The 25501-nt window shown below is 36.3% G+C and overlaps 6 protein-coding genes and 2 non-coding genes across 9 annotated transcripts; 4 read left to right on the top strand and 4 right to left on the bottom strand.

Annotated features, from left to right (window-relative positions):
- Positions 1-666: 666 nt before the first annotated feature.
- On the bottom strand, positions 667-3204 carry LOC105967996 (protein SMALL AUXIN UP-REGULATED RNA 51). Its single transcript, XM_088826827.1, has 3 exons — positions 2705-3204; positions 1142-1727; positions 667-940 (listed from the first exon to the last, which is right to left on the bottom strand). Exons 2-3 carry the CDS (start codon positions 1605-1607, stop codon positions 912-914), a joined length of 495 nt encoding a protein of 164 aa, XP_088682953.1. The 5' UTR covers positions 1608-1727; positions 2705-3204; the 3' UTR covers positions 667-911.
- Positions 3205-3301: 97 nt separating this feature from the next.
- On the top strand, positions 3302-3374 carry TRNAA-UGC (transfer RNA alanine (anticodon UGC)). Its single transcript has one exon. It is a non-coding gene; the product is annotated as a tRNA-Ala (tRNA).
- A 180-nt stretch (positions 3375-3554) lies between these two features.
- Positions 3555-3627, top strand: TRNAA-UGC (transfer RNA alanine (anticodon UGC)). The gene has a single exon. It is a non-coding gene; the product is annotated as a tRNA-Ala (tRNA).
- Positions 3628-6687: 3060 nt separating this feature from the next.
- Positions 6688-12177, top strand: LOC105968012 (Riboflavin synthase-like superfamily protein). The gene is made up of 14 exons (XM_012992600.2): positions 6688-7760; positions 7924-8083; positions 8692-8740; positions 8971-9084; positions 9179-9577; positions 9649-10032; positions 10116-10211; positions 10309-10424; positions 10530-10700; positions 10780-10936; positions 11020-11208; positions 11306-11434; positions 11567-11645; positions 11790-12177. The coding sequence occupies exons 1-14, from the start codon at positions 7172-7174 to the stop codon at positions 11897-11899; spliced, it is 2742 nt and encodes a 913-aa protein (XP_012848054.2). The 5' UTR covers positions 6688-7171; the 3' UTR covers positions 11900-12177.
- A 306-nt stretch (positions 12178-12483) lies between these two features.
- LOC105968016 (uncharacterized) lies at positions 12484-13361 on the bottom strand. Its single transcript, XM_012992604.2, has 2 exons — positions 13070-13361; positions 12484-12844 (listed from the first exon to the last, which is right to left on the bottom strand). The coding sequence occupies exons 1-2, from the start codon at positions 13261-13263 to the stop codon at positions 12709-12711; spliced, it is 330 nt and encodes a 109-aa protein (XP_012848058.1). The 5' UTR covers positions 13264-13361; the 3' UTR covers positions 12484-12708.
- Positions 13362-13747: 386 nt separating this feature from the next.
- LOC105967940 (uncharacterized) lies at positions 13748-14429 on the top strand. Its single transcript, XM_012992526.2, has one exon. It carries the CDS (start codon positions 13748-13750, stop codon positions 14327-14329), a length of 582 nt encoding a protein of 193 aa, XP_012847980.1. The 3' UTR covers positions 14330-14429.
- Positions 14430-14697: 268 nt separating this feature from the next.
- Positions 14698-20303, bottom strand: LOC105968014 (3-oxoacyl-[acyl-carrier-protein] synthase II, chloroplastic). The gene is made up of 13 exons (XM_012992601.2): positions 19439-20303; positions 18383-18588; positions 18085-18288; positions 17525-17635; positions 17346-17441; positions 17160-17205; positions 17003-17082; positions 16280-16348; positions 16077-16161; positions 15798-15952; positions 15621-15701; positions 15346-15405; positions 14698-15205 (listed from the first exon to the last, which is right to left on the bottom strand). The coding sequence occupies exons 1-13, from the start codon at positions 19773-19775 to the stop codon at positions 15089-15091; spliced, it is 1647 nt and encodes a 548-aa protein (XP_012848055.2). The 5' UTR covers positions 19776-20303; the 3' UTR covers positions 14698-15088.
- Positions 20304-22699: 2396 nt separating this feature from the next.
- On the bottom strand, positions 22700-24538 carry LOC105968015 (uncharacterized). Of its 2 annotated transcripts, XR_001173723.2 has the most exons (7): positions 24126-24538; positions 23737-23830; positions 23513-23631; positions 23321-23419; positions 23138-23233; positions 22923-23062; positions 22700-22836 (listed from the first exon to the last, which is right to left on the bottom strand). XR_001173723.2 is itself a non-coding variant. In XM_012992602.2 (6 exons), the coding sequence occupies exons 1-6, from the start codon at positions 24456-24458 to the stop codon at positions 23003-23005; spliced, it is 801 nt and encodes a 266-aa protein (XP_012848056.2). In that variant the 5' UTR covers positions 24459-24538; the 3' UTR covers positions 22700-23002. The 2 variants fall into 2 exon arrangements, 1 of the variants encoding a protein (XP_012848056.2); XM_012992602.2 differs by having other exon boundaries at positions 22700-23062.
- Positions 24539-25501: the final 963 nt, after the last annotated feature.

Genomic DNA, 25501 nt, shown 5'->3' with positions numbered 1-25501 from the left:
ACATATATGTAGAAATATACATATTTTACACACATACATGCGTAAGTTAAAAAAAAAAATAAAAAAAAAAATACCATATTTATTTGGTTAAATCACAGACATCACCCGAAATAAAGTCAAATTACGAAAAAACCTCTATTGTTTGGGTAATTACAACCATGCCATCAACTATGTATTGTCCATACTTATGTTATCCGAGAAATTTTTTCGTAAGACAATGCATAGTTGAGGGGGTGGTTGTAATTACTCACACATTAGAAGTTTTTTCGTAATTTGACATTGGCCTCAGGAGGTTGACCATAATTTGCCTTATTTATTTCACAAGATATGATATCTTGAAGGCAGGCCGAAGGTGGTGGGCTGCCCTAGCCATTGCGTTGGTCTTAAGCATTAAATATAACTCTACCTCAGGCCCAATAAGATAATAACTAAACATAACTGAAAAACTAAAAGATGATTGCATTGGTTTCAATTGTCATTGAAACTATTTATAACAATCATCAAATATTATACATTTTCTGCCAGTCCAATGACTTGGTTTAGATCACAATAATCAAATACCGTTTTATTGTAATTAGATTAATTAATGAATTACGATACGATCAGCATTCGCAATCAACTTGCAAGAAACAATTACTCGTACAGCACAGCACCAAACAAAGAAGATTAATCGTAAAAATCCAATTGAAAAACCAGATCTAAATGTCAACACAGTTTCAGTTTAGACAAGAGAACAGGGGGTGGGGGGTTAAGTCGATGATCATCGGCTAATAGGATGATCAAAAACCATACCAACTATCTAGATAGTCTTCAAGAACCGAAACGAAGAAAAAGAAAATAAATTGTTGTCATATCTCTTACCAAATACCTTTCTTTACACAGTAAAAAACAGCACTGATGTCAAACCATCATCACTCTTCTACCGGCGATGTGTTTTCAGCTGCCAAAAAAAAAATTAAATAAATAAATAAATAAAATCGCCGGATTTCCAAGATTAGTGAAAACAAATAACTGCATTGACCACATAATAGAGATTGAAAAGCAGCTGAATAGATTTCATTCGATCCGAGAGAAACCTCAGATAAAAAAGCAGAAATATCAAGAAATAAAATGCAGAGAAAGGCAAATTGATTAACCATACCTGCATTGCTTTGATCAGCTTGTTCTTTCCTGTGATTTTCCATGCACTGTATGAGATATTTAAAGGTCTCGGCATCACACGGGATTGTGAGAGCTCCACTGTGATCAAATCCAAACTCCTCCTCAACCTTTTCAAGCAGAACCTTGAACAGCGGATCACTTAGGTAGCTAGTTGGGATAATAAACCTCCGAAGCTCCGGTCCAACATATACAGCAAGGTAACCCCTCGGTACATCATTAGGCATCTCCAGGCTCTGACAGCTGTCCTCATCCGAGTCACAATGTACATTTGACCCTCTTAGCCTACAAGTAATTTCGGGTGAAATTCCTCCGCGAATTTCGGAAGATTGTGTGTTATTGCCACACTTTGGCCCAAGTGCGGCATGCTGCCATTTCTGTAGGAACTCCTTGAACTTGACTATCTGCCTTATCCCTGTCACCTTGTTGCTTCCTCCATTGTCTTCCATTTTGTACTAAGCTGTTATTACCACAAGAACTTACGAGAATGCCCAAGTATGTTTTTGATATCTGTTGCTGGCCTTCGGTTCTTGCTCTGCGCGACTCCCTCTCATCAAATCATGCTCCCACTGCAAATTTATAAGATATAAATATACGAATTGTTCAGATACAGAAATAGATCATTGCAGCTGACACACTCTAATCACAGGTTGGTGGCAGAATTATTGCTTAACAAGTTTGGAAGGGGAATCAAGAAAATGGTATTTTGATTTAAACTAACGTTTCTTGTGTATTTAATTATTAATCACTTTCCATTTGATGATAATTCCATGTGACTGGTAACTTTTTTGGCAAGAGGCCTGCACATGGAGATTGGATTATAAAAATGCTGGGAGTACATAAATGATGATTAATAATTGCAATTTAAAACTACGTATCTGAACACATCTTCTAGAAAAGTCAAAACATTTCCCCAAACCTCTGATTTGCTCCTAATTTAAACCAGAGATCTCGTAATTTTTCCATATTCGCAATCAGCAAATGCACGAGATATAAAAATTTTCTGGCATAGATCCTACAAATAAGCTATAGTTACATCCATCCGATAGGATAAACCATTGAAAATCAAAATAAATAAGAACTTACACCAAAAACATCTAGTCATAAAAAAATGACATGTATATGCCATAATCGTTGTGATTTTTCAAACAGAATCTGCAGAAAATCCGAATCGGCATTATTCAATGCTGAGGCACACATGAATTATCATGCCTACACATAAATAATCCCCAATTTGGGTCAGAGAAGTAAAAAATCGAGATCCGCAGGCTAATCATAAAATAATTTTAATTCCGATAATTCGAAGATCCCTAACAAAACAGACGATCCAATTGGATCGCAGAAAATAGTTTAATTCCGATAATTCGAAGATCCATAGCAAAATAGACGATCTAATTGCATCGCGGAGCAAAATAAAAAGCACAAAAAAATGAAGATTAAATTTACGCATAAAATTACAAAGCCAACAAACGATAAAAGCATGCATAGAAAAATGATCGTAAATGAAGAATCAAACGAACGATCGGATCAAGGGGGATGAAAATACCAGATGGTGGCGGCGGAGACACGGCGGAGGCGGTGGTCAGCAGGCAGCAACAACCAGAAATTGGAAAAACATAATTAGTATATGATATAATGGAGGAGGGGGGAGCTTCGGAGGAGAAAGAAAAAAAAGGTGAAAATCGGGTTTCCAGAAAACTGAAAACGGATTGGGATTATAAAATATTAAAGGGTGGGTTTCTATTTTTCTTTTATACGTCGCGTTTTTCTTGTTGCAGTGGATTTCTCTCTGGCTTTCCTACCTTCTCGGACCTCACTCAATTGATTCAAATTCAAAATAAAACATTCCCCCTTCTTAATAAATTAAAGTTTTTTTTTTTCAAAAAAGAAAATTGAGGTATATAGTATATACAAACAAACTCAATAAATTCAGTTAAAAATATTTAATGTTATGCCAAATATTTACTTGCTTACTGCATTAGAAGAATGATATTTTTTGCTATTTATGACACTTTTGGGGGAATGAATGAGATTATCCTTGTGTGTACGTATCTCTTACATAATTACGTCATTAAATATTTCCCAAGATTAAGTAAACAGGTAAAAGAAAACATTAAAATAAATAAATTGAACAATGTCATTCGGGGATGTAGCTCAAATGGTAGAGCGCTCGCTTTGCATGCGAGAGGCACGGGGTTCGATCCCCCGCATCTCCAATTTTATCAAATCGTTATCAATTTTTGCCGCACCTTCCAAACACGCGCCATTCTTATGTATTGGTTATTCTTGAAGGGCTTTCTAATGATGGGCCGATCTATTGGAAAAAACAGTATCAGCAATAGCCCACAATGAAGTCAAAGTGATAATTTTTATCTTTATACATATTGTTTTCATCCGATGATGTAGCTCAAATGGTAGAGCGCTCGCTTTGCGTGCGAGAGGCACGGGGTTCGATCCCCCGCATCTCCATTTTTTCCAACTCATTATCAATATTTTTGCATATATATATATATATATATATATATGTGTGTGTGTGTGTGTGTGTGTGTGTGTGAATGAAGGTAGCCCATCCAACTACTTGTAGAACATTCATCCATACAATTGACGTTTACAGTCCAACTAACAGCTTTTTATTTTAGTCAAATATTATTTTCTATTTTCTCTTTCAGAAATCATCAATACTAACATGAGATGATTGATTAAGATTGCATTAGATTCGTAATCCATTATGAGGAAGAATTTTTCAAATTATGCTTCTAAAGTGCTAATTAACTGTATTACTTTATTGGTCCGGTTAATTAGTTATATATGATTAGCAGTAACAAAGATAAACGAGGTAAAAGTTAATAATTATTCACGTGTGATGCACGTACAAATATTAATAAAAAAATTAAAACATTTCAATAGCTTTTGGTTATTAATTCCATATATTCGATTGAAAAAATACTTAAACGCGGTTTTCTAGCCAAAATGTGACACTTTATAAGGAAAGTGCAACGGAAATACTTTAATTTTTTAGGTCGAATTCGTCGTACAAAATTAATTTATCCATAGCGATTTACGTATCAATATATAATCTGTGAGTTTATTATTAGACAATTGGTCCAATTTCCCAGGCCAACACATTAATTATGATCTTCTCATATTTAAAATAATAATAATACAAATAATGACAACTATGCGATGGTCTATTTAATATAGATTTCGTAACTCGTTTCAGTTAAAGAAAAAGTCTTGATGTGCATAATCAAACTAATTAATTATAATTTGTTTATATATATATATATATATATATATATATATATATATATATATATATATATATATATATATATATATATATATATATATATATAGCGAACCTTCATTATACACGTATAACAGAATTTATTATGATTTATAATACTCGAAAGAATATATAAATACACCTGTATATTCACATCCAATAAGAAGGGAATCCGATTGAAAGAAAAAAAATGATAAAAGAAGGAAAAAGTATATTCTGAGAGTTTCATTGTCAACGGTCAGCGACCGAATTTGTCACACATGGTTAATTTTGTTTGGTTTACGTCTCTTGTATGATTTGCAAGTTATTGTACGAGAGTATAAGTTTACTCAGTGCTAGGTCGAGCTTGTCATACATGTAGTTAGCCTACTGTAATTTACGTCTCTCGTATGATTTTGAACAATTATACGAGAGTGTTATCCAGTGTATTTATACAATTGACTGCGTGTTCTTTCATTAAAAAAAAAAAAAAAAAAAGTAGTATATGTGGTGTATAAACGAGACCACCTACCACTTAATTTCTAAAATATAATTTTTGGTAGTTTGTTACGCGGGAAGGCTTGAGTGGGCGACACGAATTAGTTACATTACAATATTATTTATTTCTGAAAATAATTTATAATTTTCGGGATTTCACTCTTTTTTTTAAATAATAAATAATGAATAAAACATGAAATCAACGACTCTCTCAAATATATATTACGAAATTTAATAATTACGATTTCAACGACAATACCTGATTGGTCCGCTTTTTTATTAGAGCTTTTTTATTTTATTTTTCTTTAGGTTTTTTTTTATTTCCTTTATTCCTTCCCAAATTCAAAAGCCTTACCAAATTGACACACAAATTTTTACCTAATGCAATGACTAGCCACTAGAATTTACAACTAAACTACAGAAGCAGGTAAAGAATTATGAGCAAGTCTGAATGTTTTTTTTTCCTAGTTTGTCTGAATGTTTATTGAACTTCGAGAGTTGTGTTTGAGTTTATTTTGATTAGAAATCGAATCAAACACCAACAAGCTTTAATCAAACCAAAACACGAACCGAGTTCGAGTATCTTGATTTTTTGTACGCATTTTACCAATTTTTTTTTATCGTCGACCTTGAGCTGAGTTTCATAACTTACGAACGAAAATATTTTATTTTATTTAGTTTTTTTGGATAAAGATCACTGTGGAATACATTACAATGTGCAATTGTTAATATAGTCCATGGTATTTTTATTATTATTATTTTCTTTTTGTAACATTGGTAATGGTGTTAAAAGACCTGGAATAAAAGATTCATACAAAAAGCAGAAAAGGTTAAATAAAAGAAAACAAAAGAAATTTGTACAGTACAAACGACAATAAAAATCAGATTATATCAGTCGTTAAGGGCATGCAAAAATGTAGTCGTCACTACAACATTTTAGGGCTTTTGCGACGCTTTGTATTCCCGACGACGGTTTCAAAACCGTTGTATAAAGTGTGTTTCTTGACGCTTTTGAAACTAATCTTGACACATAAACACAGTCAACATTTTAGGGCTTTTGCGACGCTTTTGGTCTTTCTTGACGGTTTATATCCGTCGCGTAAAGCGATAAAGGTTGTAGTGCGTGTCACCAATTAAGACACATACCAACTAGGTGTTTAAAGAAAATTAAATATTTTTGTTTTTATGTATATATATAATCACACTATTAAGATAAATGGAATAACATTACAAAGTTAAGATAAAATAAGCAGGAATTAGGTAATTAAGAAACAATACACAATGACTTTCACAAGACATGTTTTTAAAATGAAAAATTGATCTATATTTGTCCTATGTGGCTGCCGAGCCAACAATATACCGATGACGGAGATTCCGGGGGCGACACCTTCGAATTTTTTTTACGAGTATTTAGAATGTACTATTTTTTTTTTAATTCTGTTTTAATCAAATTAAATCCAAAATACTGGGAACCAAGGAATGTAATATATAGTTAGAGCTCTTATAATTGTAAGTTTGTACAGATACTTAATTACTAGTAAACAATAGGTGAACAAATATTGATGACATCACGATACTTCAAGGTAAAGCTTCATTCTGCAACTAGTACACGTACTAACTATAAGACAAGGCTAATCCGATGATGTACATTGTACATTTTACAGTACTACCCCAAAAGAATTTTTGTTTTAATCATAAAATATTATTTAATATTCAAGCAAATATTTAATAATCTATATATGTATTTGTAATATATAAACTACATTGCGCACACAGAAAACCAACAGTACAACTAGACAAAAAAATTGTATATATAGATATAAATGGAGAAAGTAATATTTATTAATTAATAAATAAACAAGGGTAACAATAAAAAGGAAGAAGAGGAGAGAGTTAAATAGAAGTAAAAAAAGTAAAGGTCCAACTACTCCGCGTAGGCACGACTTGGGCAGATAAAAGAAAGCGTTGAAATTGTTGTGTGTGTGTGCGTGCTTATAGAGAGAGAAAGTGAGGAGAGAGAGAGAGAGAGAGAGAGAGAGAGGTTGGGAGGTGCTTGTTTTAACATCTCTCTTCACAAGGGACTAGGCGTGTCACCCAAGCCTTCTTCCTGCTCCCCCATTTTTCCCCCTTTTTCATCTTCATTCTCAATTTCCGATTTCGCTTCTGATAACGATGCAATTCAGTAGTAATGGCTGATTAATTTTGTTTCGATTTGATTTCTGTTACTACTAATTTATCGATTTTGATATAATGAGGACGCTTTCGTCCTCCGGGAGTAGCTCCAGGTACAGCCGCTCCTTTGACTTGCCGGAACCCTCGCGAGATCCGCCGCTCTACGGCGCCGCCGGAGGTGCAATGCTGCCGGTCTACCTCAACGATTTGAGGAAAAGCGTCAAATCCGACGAGATGGTTGAGGTCACCCTCGAGCTCGACGTCAACTCCGTCGTTCTCTGCAGTGTCGCTCCGACGACGGCGGCGGCGGAAGAGGAGCCGCCGGTATTCAACAACGGTTTCCTCGCGCGGAGCACGTCGGCGGCGACGAGGCTGCGCCGGATGTTCTCGTGGAGGAGGACGGCGTCGGCGAGGACGTCCACGTCGGACGCGGAGGATCAGCACCAGACGGCGGTGGCGACGGCGAGGGAGATGATGAAGATGAAGACGAAGATGATGAGGAACAAATCCAGCGCGCAGAGAGCTCTCGGCGGACTGAGGTTTATCAGTAATAGCACCACCGCCGGAGAATCTGACCCTAACGCGCTGTGGAAACAGGTGGAGGCTAGGTTCGCCGTTTTGGCTAAGGACGGATTACTCTACCGGCAGGACTTCGGCGAATGCATAGGTGAAAAATAAAATAAAAAATCCACAAATTATTTGAGCGAAAATGCATATCTCAAATTTGATAAATTCTCCATTTAATTATTTCTCTCTCTATAATCTCTCATCATGCATGAATTTATAATATTATTTCGAATTAATGTCACAAATTTCATTATATAATATAGGAATGGCGGATTCGAAGGAGTTTGCGCTCGGGGTTTTCGACGCTCTGGCGCGGCGGCGGAGGCAAAAAACCGGCGGAGTAACCAAGGCGGAGCTGCATGACTATTGGCTCCAAATATCCGACCACAGTTTCGACGCTCGTCTCCAGATTTTCTTCGACATGTATTTTTTTTTCCTAAAATTTTTATCTGTCACGATTTGCATTTTTAACTTTTATTAGTTGGATTATTAGTCCTTATTTTTGTGCCCATTCTAACCTATTACTTGCGTTTCACTTCAATTTTCTTTTCAAGCCAAAAAGTTTTGTATTATTTCACCCATGGTCCCTCTTTCTTTTCATGGAAAGTTGTTCCATTTTCATATTTATTTCACTTTAGTTTACTTTATTACCAAGCACACCAAATTAGTCCTTATTAATATGCATATGTAATGTAGTACAGACAAGTCACAATACTACGTTCTTCATTTAGTACCCTATAACTTTATTTAATTTTTAGTATTTTGGCTGAGAAAATGAGATCGGAACTAGAATTTAAATATTTAATTCCCTTTCCAGCTCAGATTCAGTAATAAGAGTAAGAAGTAAATGACACAACTTCTCATTTGCGTCACAACAATTGACTCTCAACTAGTAAAATCTTATTCTGAATCCTTTCACACATAAATGGTTAAATTAATTATAATTTATTTTCATTTTATTTTATTTTTGATATTCCTATTTTTGGATATGTAAAGAAAAATAATTAATTATTAACGGTTGATCTGTACAGGGCTGATGTTAACGGGGATGGAAAAATCACCAGAGATGAAGTGCAAGAGGTATGGTAAATATTCTTGGTGAACTTCTCAAACCAAAAAAAAAAAACTGATAAATATAAATTAATTAATTAAATCAAGATTTAGGTCAAACAATAATCTATCTAATATATTAGAGTGATGAGCAATGAGCAAGTCGTGGTAAGAGGTTGGGACATACATTTTTTTAATTTTATCTTTTTATTTGAATTTTCTAATAATGTAGTCTGTGATTAATTATTTGACCGAATCAGTTAATAATGCTGAGTGCTTCTGCAAATAAGCTGGCCAATTTGAAAGAACGTGCCGACGAATACGCTTCTTTAATAATGGAAGAGCTTGACCCTGAACGCCTTGGCTACATTGAGGTACCACCTATCAATTATCTTGAGTGAATATATTAAATTAATAATTTAAAAACAAATTCCATATATATTTTAACCGTATTTTGTATCCCGACAGTTATGGCAGTTGGAAACACTTCTTCTGCAAAGAGAAGACTACATGAACTACAGCAGACCACTGAGCACAACGAGCGTAGGATGGAAGCGGAGTTTTGGTAGCCAAATAATAAACAAAATCGTGTCCCCACTTTTCGACAACTGGCAACGAGGATGGATTCTACTGCTCTGGATTTTAGCCATGGCCGGCCTTTTCACCTGGAAATTCCTTCAGTACCGGCAAAAAGCCGCCTTCCAAATAATGGGTCACTGCTTGACAACAGCCAAAGGAGCCGCCGAAACACTCAAATTCAACATGGCCCTAATTCTCCTACCCGTTTGTCGCAACATACTCACATGGCTAAGATCCACTCGAGCTAGGCTATTCATCCCCTTCGACGACAACATTAACTTCCACAAGGTAATTAAAAAAAAAAATTGAAGTTTTTTTTTTCTGCCTTTCGTTGCACTTAAGCTACTCTCGACTTTCAGGTGATTGCATGTGCTATAGTGGTTGGAGTTGTAGTACATGCGGGAATACATATAACGTGTGATTTCCCAAGGTTGGTTAGATCAACACCTGAGAAATTTGCACTAATTGCTTCCGATTTTGGAGGTGAAAAACCGACATACACTAGCCTATTGGTCGGTGTTATTGGCTGTACTGGTATAGCAATGGTGGTGCTTATGATAATCACCTTCACACTAGCTACACGGAGTTTCAGAAAAAAAGGGGTGAAGTTGCCTCAACCTTTGAATAAATTAACGGGGTTCAATGCGTTCTGGTATTCGCATCATCTTCTTGGTGTGGTGTATGTCTTGCTTCTGATACACGGGACTTCTTTGTTCTTGGTTCACAAATGGTACCAGAAAACGGTACGAAATTATTACCAAGCAACATGTGTTTGTCTAGTCTACTCTTGTAATTAGTAAGTAACATCTGTTATTGTATGCGGCAGACATGGATGTACATATCGGCTCCGCTGCTTCTTTATCTAGCAGAAAGAAGCCTGAGAACTTGCAGGTCAGAACATTACGCAGTTAGGATTTTGAAGGTAATTTCACTGCATTTTTCAGTTTTCGTCTCTCGCTAAGATGAAGTAAATATGCACGTCTAAAATAGCTTTACGAGTTTCTTTTTCGACTTCATAGGTTTCTGTACTTCCGGGAGGTGTATTCACCTTGGTCATGGCGAAGCCAAATGGATTCAAATACAAAAGTGGACAGTATGTTTTTCTGCAGTGTCCTGCAATCTCCTCCTTTGAATGGTAAGCATCACCACTAAACACACACAAACACACACACACACACACACACACACACACACACACACACACACAGAAGTACGCAAATTAATTTTGTGTTTTTTTCAGGCATCCATTTTCACTCACTTCAGCACCAGGAGACAACTACCTGAGTGTTCATATCCGTACAGTTGGTGATTGGACAAAAGAGCTAAAGCGAGTGTTTACGGAAAACAATAGTTCAACATCTGTGATTGGTCGGGCAAAATTTGGATCACTCGGAAATGTTAATCAAGCAGGGTAACTTGGCCAACATAATTTATTGTCATTTAAAATATACTCTCTAGAAAACCACAAAAATCACACTTTGTTGGTGCAGTCTACCTAAATTGCTCGTTGATGGACCCTACGGAGCACCTGCACAGGCCTACCAGAACTATGATGTATTACTACTTGTAGGACTAGGAATCGGAGCTACTCCTTTCATAAGCATCCTCAAGGATCTCTTGAACAATACAAAATCAGAAGATCAAATGGTATGCCTCGGCACTAGCTATATTAGCAATTACAATATTTTAGTCAAATCTGCAATTTAAAATGTCTTTTTTTTATCGATCAGGACTCGAATACAGATACCAGTCAATCAGATGAAAGCTCAACTAGTTTCGCCTCTTCAACCGACACGTCAGTCGGAAAGAAGAAACCACAGAAAATAAGGAGTGCTCATTTGTACTGGGTAACCAGAGAACCTGGTTCCTTTGAGTGGTTCAAAGGAGTGATGAATGAAGTAGCTGAAATAGATCACAAGGTATTAATTACTCTTTCCTAGTCGAGCAATTATCTGTTCTAAATGATTGCTTTAAATGAAGGACTTTGAAAATTTAATCATGTTCGAAATGGAATAGGGTCAAATCGAGATGCACAATTATCTGACGAGTGTTTATGAAGAGGGGGATGCAAGATCAACTCTTATCACAATGGTGCAAGCTCTAAACCATGCTAAACATGGAGTTGATATCCTATCTGGCACTAGAGTAATATCTCTACCCCTTCTTCACACGATTTCAATAATATCTGTGATTAGCAACGACTTATAATTGTAATCAATAAACAGTAAAACGCTTATAAACTAGAATCTAAGACAATTTATCGTATTCTGGTTTCAGGTAAGGACACATTTTGCAAGGCCAAATTGGAGAGAAGTTTTCAACAAAATAGCTTCAAAGCATCCATGTTCGACAGTAGGTAAGACATTTCTGACCAGATTTAATCAATCAGATAATCACGAACATGTCTATTGATTCTATCCTGATCTTCTAATTGAGGCCTCGGTCGTAAAAGTTGTAGCTGGATAGAGATTCGTTAACAGGTTATCTAATCAATGTGCAGGTGTTTTCTACTGTGGTATGCCTATCTTAGCAAAGGAGCTAAAGAAGCTATCACAAGAACTGACTTACAAGACTTCGACAAGGTTCGAATTTCACAAAGAGTACTTCTGATGCAAGAATATCGGAAATAACCACACAATCCGGATTTGTAATTATTCATGTATACACGCATTATACATACATTTATTTCTTCAGATAAAATTTAAAGTGCACATTTTGTTTTACAAATAGGATTAGTCAAATTCCCCAAATCAAGTAAGGGATGCCTAAAAAAAAGAAGGTAGATTTGTTATATGTAATTAAATGATAGGAACACCGAATAATAGTCAGCTTATGCTTCTAAACTGTGTAACAAGCTGGAGTTATATATTTAGTTGAATGAATCAAAATGACGAGGAATGTAACCGAGTTACGGGGAATATGTATGCTGCCAGCATTTTGGTTACGGAAACTGATTCACGAGACAAATATCATCAGTTTCAGAGTATACTTGACATGCATAAACCAAAATCCCCTGCTTCAAAAATTTACTAAAAGGCAAGATGATTCACACTTAACGAGCCAAAGTACAAACCAATTGTGCAGCCTCATTATTGCGATAGATAAGTTTACAAAAGAGCAAATATGCAGGTGCGCGTGTGCGTGTCTATGCAGGTGTAAATATTCTCCAAAAAAGACGGGGAAGAGGCAGTGGATAATAGAGTATGGGAACATAATAAACTTCTATACGATGCCAAATTGTAAATATAGAAAAAAGTGAAGCTATATAATTCCAACTAGAACAACTTAAATGACAGCATTCAAAACGTCAATCAATTGAAAATTTCCGTAAATTCTTAATCATCAAAGAAGAAGATCTCTATAGTGTTTGATGTACCTCCACTAATATTCATATGCATATGCATCGAGAGTCAAACAAGTCAATCATCCTTCAACCTCCGAAGAAGTTTTGAAACCCATCGACGAACGCGTCTCTTCAGCGTGTAACCGACAAAGATACCAGCAACAAAGCAAATTCCACAAAGCTTCGAGCAGGTCCACAGAGATACAAATTTTCTGCATTAAAATATTCATCATCATATATTTTAAAGTGGTTCCTCTTGCTTCTCGATTCCCAAAAAAAAAAATTGGTAAACGTAATAGAAACTCGAGAAACTGCCAAATTTAAAATTAAACCAACATAAGCTGGAAAGAATACTGAGTACGACCAATCCACCATTAAAGCTTCAAATAGATACAGTTAACTAAAAAGGGGTAAATAGGGTTTATTTTTTGAATTACCTTGAGGATCGGGTGAGTAACAATTGAGATTGATCGGTAGACAAAGCAGAAGAAGACGAGCCAAGTGAAGATGTAGCAGAAGAAGAATCGATGGACTTTGCTTTTTCTAATGAAGAAACGAATGAGCTGATTTTCGCCGTCGATTCCTGCGCCTGTGACAATGCACTCTGATATGCTTTCTGCAGCTCCTCCATTTTCACTGAGTTTTTTTTATTTATTTTTTTCTTCTCAAATTCGAAATGGGAATTTTATGAATTAGGGTTTCGGGATTCCAATCAAATGTCAAGGGTTTAAGGAACTCGTAACATCCACGAAAGATTACGAATTTACCAATATACCCTTGAGTGTAACTTTCAACTTCCGGGCCTATTTGGAGGTTCAAATTACCATTTCACCCTCAAATAAATCTTGTGGCCACAAATTAACTGAAACGTGTCTTAGAATATGCACTCGCGTTGGGGTATAAATTACTGGATCTGCCATTGCATGTTTAGCATCTTCTTTCTCGATTCTTGGCATCTATAATTAGATCCTCTCTCGAGCCATCTGATCCAACGGCCCAGATTTCCTCTTCTTCCTCCATATATTTATTAATTCCGCTTCAACTCTCTGACCTGTAAGAAACTAGAGAGAGAAAGAAAAACGAAATAAAATATACATACACAGAGAGAGGTAGAAATGAAGGTGTTGGATTCTCCGTTCGAATCTCTCGCCGTTAGTTATTTGAGCTACGGAGTTTACACCGCCGTCAACAATATGTTATGGGCGTGGATAGCCGTTTTCACGGCGTCCGTTAGCTGGTGGAGGATCACCAGGGCTTTATCATCATCACCATCACCAGTACCGCTTCTGTCAAGACCGGAGCAATCAACACCGCCGCCGCCGCCTCGTCCGGAACCTGCGGCGGTGGAGGTGGCCGGCGAGCCCACGACGTCGTGTGAATGCAGCCCGAAAGGGAAGTACTTCAGCATGTATAATTATGATAATGAGCAAGGCGGCGAAGATGACGTTGACGGCGGAAGCAATATTAACGGAGGTGGGTCGGTGGTGGTAGAGAAATTAGGGCGGCGGGTGGACGATTGGGAGAGAGTGATGGTGGTGATGAAAATGGGAGATATGGGGTGGTACAGATGCCAGGATTTTGATGTCCTGGACGGAAGTGTTGTGCGGTTGTGGGATGACGACCGCCGCCGCCACACTGGTGGCGGATTGCGGCGTCACGTGGTAGGTGTAGAAAATGTAGGTGGTGTATGGTTGTAGTTGGAGGGAATATTAATCCATGAATGGTGATGCAGACTTGTTAACAAAATTGTATATATATTTTATCCGTGAAAAATAAATTAAAACATTTTTTAGACAATTGCTAGGATTCCATTATTACAGAATGAATTCATCCAAATACAATTAATTTATTAAATGTTTTTTCATTGTAATACTGGATAAAACATTTAAAGGGCCTATTGATTGTAACATTTTGGGCCTTATTGATGGCCCATAAAAGAATGTGTAGTTAATTAGTCATTGATTTCTAGCTAATTTAATTTGTCTTAGCAATAGAGAACTCTAATGAGTCTTAAAACATGTGATTAGTGTTTACAAAGATATCAAATTAACTAGATTCTTGGGCAAATTAAAAACCATCCCTCCATTCAACAACAAAAATGCTACTCCAACACAACTCAGAGTAGCAAAACCGTACTTTGAGAAACCAACTAATATATCGATTATAATTCCGAGAAATTTAGAAAGAAAAAAAAAAGGCAGCTTTGTACTCACTCTTGCTTGCCACAGAAAGTAAGGTCTCTACATAACAGGAAAAGATAGAACACAAAAAATGAGCTCCACATGATACTAAACTAGTACGGAAATATTTCCTCGGTTTTGGTCATGACTAATAGTGCGCGCTTACAGTCTTTTTTGTATTGATAGCCTATCTTTATCCTCGGAATCAACATCAACTGCCAAAATCCATTACATACCTCTGCGTCGTTCTTTATCCAATTCGAGCACGGTAAATTTCTACTTGTATGGAGCAAATAAAATCGATGAGTTGTGTCCACCAAAGCCGAATGAATTAGACAATGCCACCTTAATGTCCAGTCTTTCTTTTGTGGGTCCCACCAGCACGTTCATATCCTGAATCAAGTGTTGTTTACGAATGTAATAAATTTATGGAAAACATGTTTAAAAACTAGAAAAGAAAAGAACAATACGGTTCGACACTATCGTGTCTGTGCATGAAATTACTGAAAAGGGATTCGGAGAAAAAAGCATACCACACGTTCATCTGGGTTTTCAAGATTGATATTTGGATGAACCCAACCAGTTCTGATTGCCTACAATAAGACAATGGGCTCAATTTAACAATGATTGTTGTTCCAAATGTTCTTAGGCACATTCAATTAGCTAATATATCATATTAAGATTCATATTCTTAATACTTAAAACTGCAATGCGTGAAATTGGAGAAACTGAATATGCACTCGAAATTAACACGTTTGGCTCAGAAAGAAAAGTTCTTAGGCACATTCAATTAGCTAATCATACTAACCTGCACAGTTGCAACAGCCTCCACTGCACCAGCTGCTCCAAGTAGGTGCCCGATCATAGATTTAGTGGAGTTCACCTTTAACTGTGAAATAGCAGAATTAGCCACAGATTACACAAACCTCTGCAATAAAGCTACAGTACATAAGGCATAAAACGGAATTTGAGTTTATGTGGAAACCTCTGAATTCTGTCCAAAACAATGAATAAGTGCTTCATACTCCTTAAGATCACCAGCAGGAGTAGATGTTGCATGTGCATTTATATAATTTACATCTTCCTTGGATACTCCCGACTGAGCCAAAGCCTTCTCAACGCACAGAATAACGCCAGTTCCTGCTTGATTGAATAAGATAAAAAAAGGTCATAAAAATTCCCGTAAAAATTATTTACGTCTGATTCTATAGTAAATCCTCAACCCAAATATAAAATTTAGGTTAGAGAAAAAGGGATATAGTACCTTTAGGATGAGGCTCTGTCATGTGATACGCATCACAAGTGAAGCTTCCACCAAGAAACTCAGCGTAGATTGTTGCACCTCTATTCTGCTCATCCACAAATCATTGGAGATTTTTATCTTTAAGAATAAATTAGTCAACAAGGAATTCCCCTGCATACATGACAAAAATATTAACTCTGCAGTAAATTAGAATTTCAGCATACCTTAGCATGTTCGAGTTCCTCCAAGAGCAACACTCCAGCCCCTTCTCCCATAACAAATCCGTCGCGATTCTGTCCAATATAAAATTTAAGGTTATAGGTGGGCACTGATACTTGAGATCAATTACTATGGAGCTGTAACCAGCTCTTTTCCTGTCACTAAGGCAAAAGATTCTTCATTAAATGGTTTTTTGCATTGCTATTGTCCTTCCATTCTCTCTGATATAAGCATATTAACCTGTTTGATTACTGAGTTCAACAACCGATGCCCATGCAAACTCAGAAGTCAGATCGTGATAGTGGATAAACACAGTCATTTTGATTTAGAACTTGAAATATGCATATGGATTGAACTTTTAAGGTATCCCTAGAGTAATAATCACAGCACATCAGAAGATTATATCTCCCACACAATTTGTTACAATTATGCTAAATAGTGTTTTTAATTGGCTATCTCAGATAGTTGATAAATTTTCATGCAAATCAATTCAAGATAATATAAATAAACTATTTATAGAATACGCCCTTCCGAAAGAAATGGAAGGGAGCTTCAGTTTGTACCCTAGGTTCCAACAAATAATAACAACGATAATTCGAGTACAGGACATGGGAATATTTTCTGACATTAAAGGATAAATTACCACGAGACCGCATACTGATTTTCAGATTATATTCCCCAAATTCCAAATATGGTTAGAGATGAATACAAAATAAACAGAACATTACAGTATCCCACGGACGTGAAGCTTTAGAAGGATCAGTGTTTCTCTGTGACAACGCTCTGCATGCAACAAAGCCTCCCAATCCTGTACCACAGTTTATTATGGCCTAAAATGGAGTTTAAGATTCCGAAAATTATTTGTGCAAGAAAACGATGACTTACCAATAGGTATGATTGCTGCATCTGATCCACCACAAAGCATCATGTCCTGCAAAATATCAACGAGCATCAGAATAGGATAAGGAAAGAGATGGGATGGTCTATCTTCAGACATTTGCTAGTGGGTTCCACATAAAATATTGAACTAGTCTAATATGGATCTTCAAACAAGGATGCAAGTTGACTTACAGCTTCCCCTCTGATGATGTGGTTAGCAGCATTGAGAATACAGAAGTTGCTAGTTGCACAAGCAGTAGATATTGAGTAGTTTGGGCCCATCCATCCCTATGATAATCAAGCTTAGGATGAATTTGATAAGTTATGTATTAATCAAAGCTGCTATAGTCGAAGGAAAAGATTTGTCTAACCAGATCCATTGCGAGCATGGCAGAACCCATGTTTGTAGTTGCAAAAGGTACACAAAAAGGATTCATCTTCCTATATGAGATTCGCAATGCTTCAATTGCGTCGTAAAAAACCTGTCCAAGAATTAAACCAACTAAGAGGGAAGGTACACTATATCTCAAGATATACTTCATGTGCAAAAAGAAAATTTATTAGCCAAAGCTATTACAAAGAAACACATATCTTCATAGTTTCAAGGCTTTCGAGCAGCTGGTTTTGAACGGGGGAGACTTTAACCAGCTATTAAATTTATAAAACTGAAAAATATTTTCTATCAGGTGATCAAACACGCATTCTATTTTCACTTAATGAGTCAAAATTTTGAAAAATGGTTATGTAATCTCAACAGTAAAAGGTCCCAAAGAAGAACCAAATAAAAAAAAAGATAAATAATCACATTTTGACTGCAAATGAAAGGGTCCCAAGAAATATCAGCCATGGAAACTCACTCACTAATTTTACAATAGTTCATCCACAACCACAATCATCACTAATTTCTGCACAAAGAAGAAATTATACATACCTTCATCCCGCCCATAGCAGATCCAATTAGCACGCCACATCTTGTTTTATTCAATTCTTCCATAACATCTTCTGTAATTCCTCCATCAACCAAAGCCTTCTTTCCTGCTGTCAGCATGTAAAGCATGAACTTGTCCATTCGCTTGGAAAGTTTAGGTGCAACCCAGCCATCTGTGGAGAATGACTTGATCTCTCCGGCAATTCTCTGCAAACATAAACTCTTATAATAAATATTACAAGAACTAGACTTAAACAATGAAAAAAGATAAAAGATACAAGATTAAAAAATCCAGACGTACAGTTGAATACTGTGAACAATCAAAAGACTCTATCTCACTAATGCCGCTGACTCCTTCAAGCAGGTTATTATAGAATACATCCGGATCATGACCAAGTGGTGTCTCTACACCCATACCAGTCACAACCACTCGCCTTTGCTCGGTTAGAGGTTTGTTCTTGGGTGTGACTTCATCGACCGAATTTAAAGCTATCGCCAGTGCTTCCCCTATAATTCACACGCAAACCAGATAATCAACACAATACACTGATGCCCCAGGAAAACCATGCTAATGAATCACGATGCAAAATTTTCACAACTCCTAATCAATTACATTACTAGTCAAAGTTTTGCCAAACATAAGCTAGTGTTTGGCATAACTAAAAGCTATTAAGGTCACAACCGTATGCATTGAATTAAATCACCCTCGAAACAATAGAAGCATATGACGAACTTTCTATCTCAGAAACCAATGTTCATTTCATAAAAAAACGATTTAGATCCTGTGTTCAAAAATCGTGATTCATCCTCTCTTCACAATCATAGATTAAATGTATAAAATATTTTTTTGACTTTAAGGAAAAAAAACTTAGTTGCGGTCTTGTGGACCATTTACACTCGTCGAGTACTGGTAAAGTGAAATAAAACACAAATCAGGATACGAGATCCAGAATGCATAAGCAGCCCACTGTAACAACTAACAACACTTCCATGGATATAGTCAGTACAACAACTTAACCTAAATTAGCCTCTAGCCCAAAGAAGCTGAGCAGATAACAGGGTTCATGCACAATCTATGAACAACAACAAAGCACAAAGTCACCAAACATCCTTTCAAATGACACAAAACTGAATTTCACTTTTATTAACCCATTCACTACGAATTGAATCCCATGACTGTACAATTTGATAATAAACTAGGGCGAAGAGAGAAATTGGGGCAAGTCAGAAATCGATTCATGAGGAGGACAAGTAAATGAATCAGAACTAAAAGCCCTAATCAAATTATTTAAGAAACATCAAACACGATAAACATCAGAACAAGCAGAAAGTAGCGGCGAGCAGAAATTACACAAACCAGAGCGGGCAGACGGTCTGTGGAGTTTCCGGCGACTTCGATGCAGCGGAGCGTCCCTCGATCCGAAGCCGGAAAAACTGTCGGAGGCATTCGAAGATTTATAGAAGTTGTCGCAGGGCTCAAAAGCCAAGCAGGAATTCATGAGATTCCGAATGCCGGAGAAGTGAGGAGCACATTGGGCGAGAACTCTCTTCCGGCGACGGGCGGCCCATCTGCTGAGGCGGTACGGATTAGACGACGTCGTCGTCGACAGCATGGAAATGGACGATTCCTTCTCATAAGCGACAGACATGCATGCGGCCATTAGCCATGAGCAAACCGCCGACGACGCCGCCATCGCAATCCCCTCTCCTCTGTCCCACACACACACTACACAGAATCTATGTTACTGTATCTATATATTTATATAGATATAGATATATATCTCAATCTACAACAATGTGTATCGCTACACAAGCGTATATGCGAATATCTGTACTATATATCTAACACAGAAAGTGAGAACGGTGGGCGCGCGTGAGGTGGGGGTGGGGGTGAGAGTGTGCTTTTTAAAAAGGGGATGGCGAAATAAACGAGAAGGCCATTTTTCTCTGATGGGATTGAATCTGAAAGAGAGGAGTAACAGTGTGTAGAGAGAGAGAGAGAGAGAGAAGCGCTTCTTTTCCTAGAGAGAGAAAGTAGTGTGTCTTTTATTTGGCTTTTTTATTTTATTTTATTTTGTAGCTGAGTGTAGGCCACGCGCGCGCGCACACACACACTCATGAGATGATGTTTTTGTACTGTGTGTGTGACTAACATCCCAACAAATATTAGGCAGAGCATCTACGACCAGAAAAATATTTTTGTTTTTGTTTTTAATATCGATAAATATTTGTACACATTAAATTTCTCCACCTACAAATAAAAGTTTTAAAACCTACTATTGTAATATTCTTTTTTATTCTTTTTATTTATTTATTAGGTAAATTACAAACACCCCTAAGGTTACGTTCAATTTACAAAAAAATTCCACCTGTTTGGATAATTACATCTATCCCCCTCAACTATGTTTTTTTCTTACACCTCCACCCTTATGGTGTCAAATTCAACATAATCATCTAGATTACGTGGAATGTGCTCTAGTTTGTACCCGTTTTGCGTAAAAATACAGTTTATGATGCACAACAATTTGATATATACAAGCCAAAAAACACATATTATGATCATCTTGCTTCAAAATGGAGTTCGAATGGGATAAAACGGGTACAAAGTGATAATATTCCATATAATCTTCGAAGATTCCACTAAATTTGAGGAGTTCAGGTGGTAGTTGTAATTATACAAACAAGAGGGGTTTTTTGTAATTTACCCTTATTTATTTAATATTACCTCTCTATTTCCTGTGGCTATGCTGACAGTGTAGATGTATTAATTGGAGTGTTCAATAATACTATTTTATTAATCTAATTGTATCAGAGTAACAATAAATTATTTGCTCAGGAGATTGGCTGCAGTATATTGTGCTAGATTTCTAATTATTTATTATTATTATTGGAATAAAAAATTACATAAATTGAACTACTCCATCTGATATTGAGTTCGGAACACAAATGAAACTCTGACAAAACAAAAAAAAAACAAATAACATAGATTAATTTATTTATTTTATAATTGATTAAACAATATAAAATATAGAAGAAAATGTGCATATGCATTAAGTCTGCAGAACAATTAACCTATTTAAGTTCTAATTAAGAATTGATTCAATGGATCTTGTTTATTTTATCTGTTCTAGGCTTCTAGCCCACTGCCTAACCACATACACTTTAAAAGAAAATTATGTTTACTACTAAAGTAGCAACTTTAATGTATTAGTATCAAATTGAGTTATAAAAAAAATTAATTAATTGTATTCAAATGATGTTTTAATTTTGCAAAAATTAAGGTGGTTGTATTTTTTTTATTTACCACATGCCAGTTTATAAATGGATGATTGAGTGGTTGATTAAACTTACGTTTGATGCTTTTATCTTCAGTATGCATATAGACTTATGAGATCATACACCTGGTGAAATACATTATGTAATTTTAAACCGTAGATCTACAACATAAATAATTACTCACTAAACACGCATACACATGGGTGTGTGTTATTATGTGTTTTGTTGTTTAGGATCACAATTGTGTGTCCCTGAACCAGACACAGTGTTAAGTTGACCTTAATCCTTCATAAATAAATACAATTGTCGCTAATTAGTAATTAGACAAAATTAATTACCAGCTGTATATGTATAGACCAAGCTAAAGGTAAATATTCTTGCTATTGCTGGGGCCTGGTTAACTTGACTAATTATGATATGCAGAGAGAAGCCCACTTGAGAATTTAAATAAATAGAATGAAAAAAAATCCAACGTGTCAATATCGTTTTTAAGAAGTGCAATAAATAAATAAATAAATAAATAATAAATAAATAAATAATAATAATAATAATAATAATAATAATAATAATAATAATAATAAATAAATAAATAAAATAATAAATAAAATAGAAAAGTCACGAGGCATGAACAATGTCCAAAAGTTTAATAAATGTTTGGTTTGGACCACTAAGTAAGCAGATCTCTACCATGCGGCCCTGCATCTATATATTGCTCAAACATCAATCAAACAAATGGAGTTTTCCTCTTTTAAGGCAATTTCTCTTGTTTTTCACGACAAATATTTAATGTAAGAGAAGTAATTTTTTTTGTTTAAATTATATGGTACTACTAAGATTTTTATTTTTAAATGTATATTTTTAATAAACGGTACATTAGGGCTGGTCACCCCGCCGGGAGGGGGGACTACTCATATTTGGGAAATTACAATCACCCATCAAATATGAATCTTCTTACATGTCCACCCTTGCGGTGTCAAATTTAACGGAATCTTCTAGATTATGTGGAATATTCTTCAGTTTATATTAACTCGAACTCCGCATTTTGAAACAAGATGATCATAAGATTGTGGCTTTTGGATGGTAAACATTATTGTAGTGCATCAAAAACTGCATTTTTGCACAAAACGAATACAAACTAGAGAACATTTCACGGAATCTCGAAGATTCTGTTAAATTTGGCACAATAAGATTGAACATGTAAGAAAATTCATAGTAGAGGTGGTTGTAATTACCCAAACAAGAAAAAAAGTTGTTTTCGTAATTTGACCTTACCTCGTGGAGTAGCCGTATTTTACCCTTTTAATAAATGGTTTCACGACCGTTGAGTTTTCTATTCGATTCGAAAAAGAAAAAAAATAAAGGCTAATAAATAGAATCACTGAAATCGTATACTTTTATGACCATGTGATCACACATTAAATAAGGGGTAACATTTTGCCAGCTTATTGCACCAAACTCCAAACAGCCTTTTAATTTGCACTGCACGAAATATCTCAAGCGTAGAAATTCAAATTATTTACAGAAATACGACAAGTCAAATCTCGAGGGATTATAGTGTAACTTACAAAGTCATCCGAAAGATGGTAGCTGAATTCCGAGTATTAGCATCACGCGTAATTCGTTTGTTATGTGCAAGAAGTTGACATCAGTCTAGAAGTAGTTCCGGTACTTTGAGGTTTTGCTCTTCAAACAAAGTTTGAACTCTCTGCAAAACAATTCCACATAAGCGCAGGAGAAGAAAATATATTTGATAAAGGGTAACATCGGTAATAATTCCAACCTTCACCGAACTGCCAACCTCCTCTAGCTTTCGCAAAATCACCACCTCATCGAGTTGGGAAACAGTATCCCGCCTCACTGATTTTGAAGGAGACATCTGCAGATTTATCAGTATAGGAAACTCTTCTAATTACGACGAAACAATTGGTCAATCTTAATCAAGAATCGTTAATACGATACATACGAAAGCAACTGAAGAATGGCCGGCACTCGGAGTAGGAATATCTTCCATTCGTCCAGAAAATGCCTCGTCTCGAATGGTGGATAGACGAACAAGAACAGCCTGTGAAGAAGGTAAATAAATCATAAAGCTTGTGAGTAATGAAAATCGTATCCTTAGAAAGATTCTTAGACCCGGGTTGTATATGGAATATACCTTCCTGAAAGCATGAGGATTGGCAACGCCTTGTATACGAAAATCGTCGCTCGGAGGCCTTCTAACTCCAACGTTCTCTATTCTAACAGAGTACACTCCGAAAAAGGACTGCAAGTATCCTTTTATACAGTACCGATTTTACAACAACCGGACTTAATAAATTGTGCGGACTTAATAACTGGAAAAATGTAAAGTGGCATCACAAATTATGCGTGCGGATTTACCTTGTTCGATTACAACATCAGCCACTGACGGCAGCAAGATGTGCTTCTCTTTCTTGAGAACACCGAAACACGGAAATGGCACCGGCCTTCTTACCTGAGCCCACACGCAAACTTCTTGTTCGTAAAAATCGCAACGAAATTAATCAATTACAGCGACAATTACGATACGAGCACAATATGGAGTATGGACAATTATTTCGAAATCATCGCTTTCTCAAACAAAGCACAACCATGAATCAAACCACATAACTATATCATAAACCCTAATTTCCCAAAATATATATATCGCAATACTTTCACCAAATGTAGCACCAAAATGATTTAATGGAAACAGTAGTAGAGAGAGAGAGAGAGAGAGAGAGAGAGAGAGAGAGAGAGAGAGAGATTACTTTGTAAACAATGGCGTTTGGAGTGAGGTAGAGTAATCGGGAGCGGATGTCTTTGCGGAGAATATACCTCCGAACAGGCAAATAAATGAGCATGAATAAGCCGATCCCCCAGGCCACTATCAAAACCAGAGAGTACAAAATCCACCTCGCCGTCTGGTATTTTAAGAAACTCTCTTCCGCTTCACAAAACGACGCCGTAAATACAACAGCGTCCTCTTCTTCTTCTTCGTTATTCATACGGGCCGGGCCGGAATCTGAGCTGCCGCCGCCGCCGTCCAGCAACAAACCCCTTTCCAGGCGGTCTATTTCCGCCGCCCCCACTTCCGATTCCATTAAAATTTCGATCGATTACTGCCGGAAATCAGAGCGGAATTATTCAGATGCTGCAAACAGCTGCTTTTGGATTAATGTTACTCATTAAAACAAAAAAAAGAGAATGGATTATGGAAACATGTTAAGCCCAAATAAAATTACGGCCCGGCCTTAATAGTCCAATAACTACTGGGCTTTCTTCTTCATTGGTCCATAAAAAAAATTCTCCCCTGTTTTGACGTCCACGAAATTATGGTGAGGCCTCAATTCATCAACGTTCAAAACTAACACACGGTGGGGCCCAATTCGCACGTGTGGTGGGCCGTATTTCTATTTAATTTTTACATGAAATTTAGAGTTAGACATGCAATAATAATAATAATAATAATAATAGATTTAAAAAACGAAATGGAACGAACGTACAATGCTGCAATTGTATTATTAGAGATGTTTAATTGTTTTAGGTTTCCTAAAGTAAACAGGTTTCTTAAAACTTACGCCAAGCTTAATTTTTCCTATTTATATAATTAAGTAACGTTTCATCTTAGTTTTTTCATACTACATCGTCTTCAAAGATTTTTGCGTGGAAGTTCTTTCTCGAGGTGAGTAATAACAACCTTTAATTTCTTTTTCTTGCATGTGTGTCTTTTATGTTTTGTTTAAGAGAGAGAAAAAATTTGGTGGATAAAATAAAATATGTTCTAAATTGGACCAATCCAAACAATAGATTTCTCAGCTTAGCTTGTTTGATCTACAATTAAACCTCATTGAATTAGGACTAGCGAAATTTTATTAATTTAACAAAATATTAATAATTTAACACGCTGTCACGAGTCGGCGCGGGTTCGAGAGAAATTATTATCTGATCGAGGTTATTAATTTATTCAGAGGAAAAAAATGGACTCAAGGTGCTCCGACGAAGTCTATGTATTTGCAACCGAAAAGTTATTAAAGAAAGTCCAATACGCATTGGAGGATGCGAAAAGGGATCTGGAAAAGTACGTAAATGTTTCCGCCATAATGGAGCAGCTGCCGCCGCCACGTCTGCCGCCCCCGCCGCCAAT

This window comes from Erythranthe guttata, chromosome 12, assembly GCF_056151865.1.
Source record: "Erythranthe guttata isolate IM_541 chromosome 12, IM_541, whole genome shotgun sequence".
Classification (NCBI taxonomy): Eukaryota; Viridiplantae; Streptophyta; class Magnoliopsida; order Lamiales; family Phrymaceae; genus Erythranthe; species Erythranthe guttata.
This window is presented reverse-complemented; position numbering and strand designations above follow the sequence as displayed.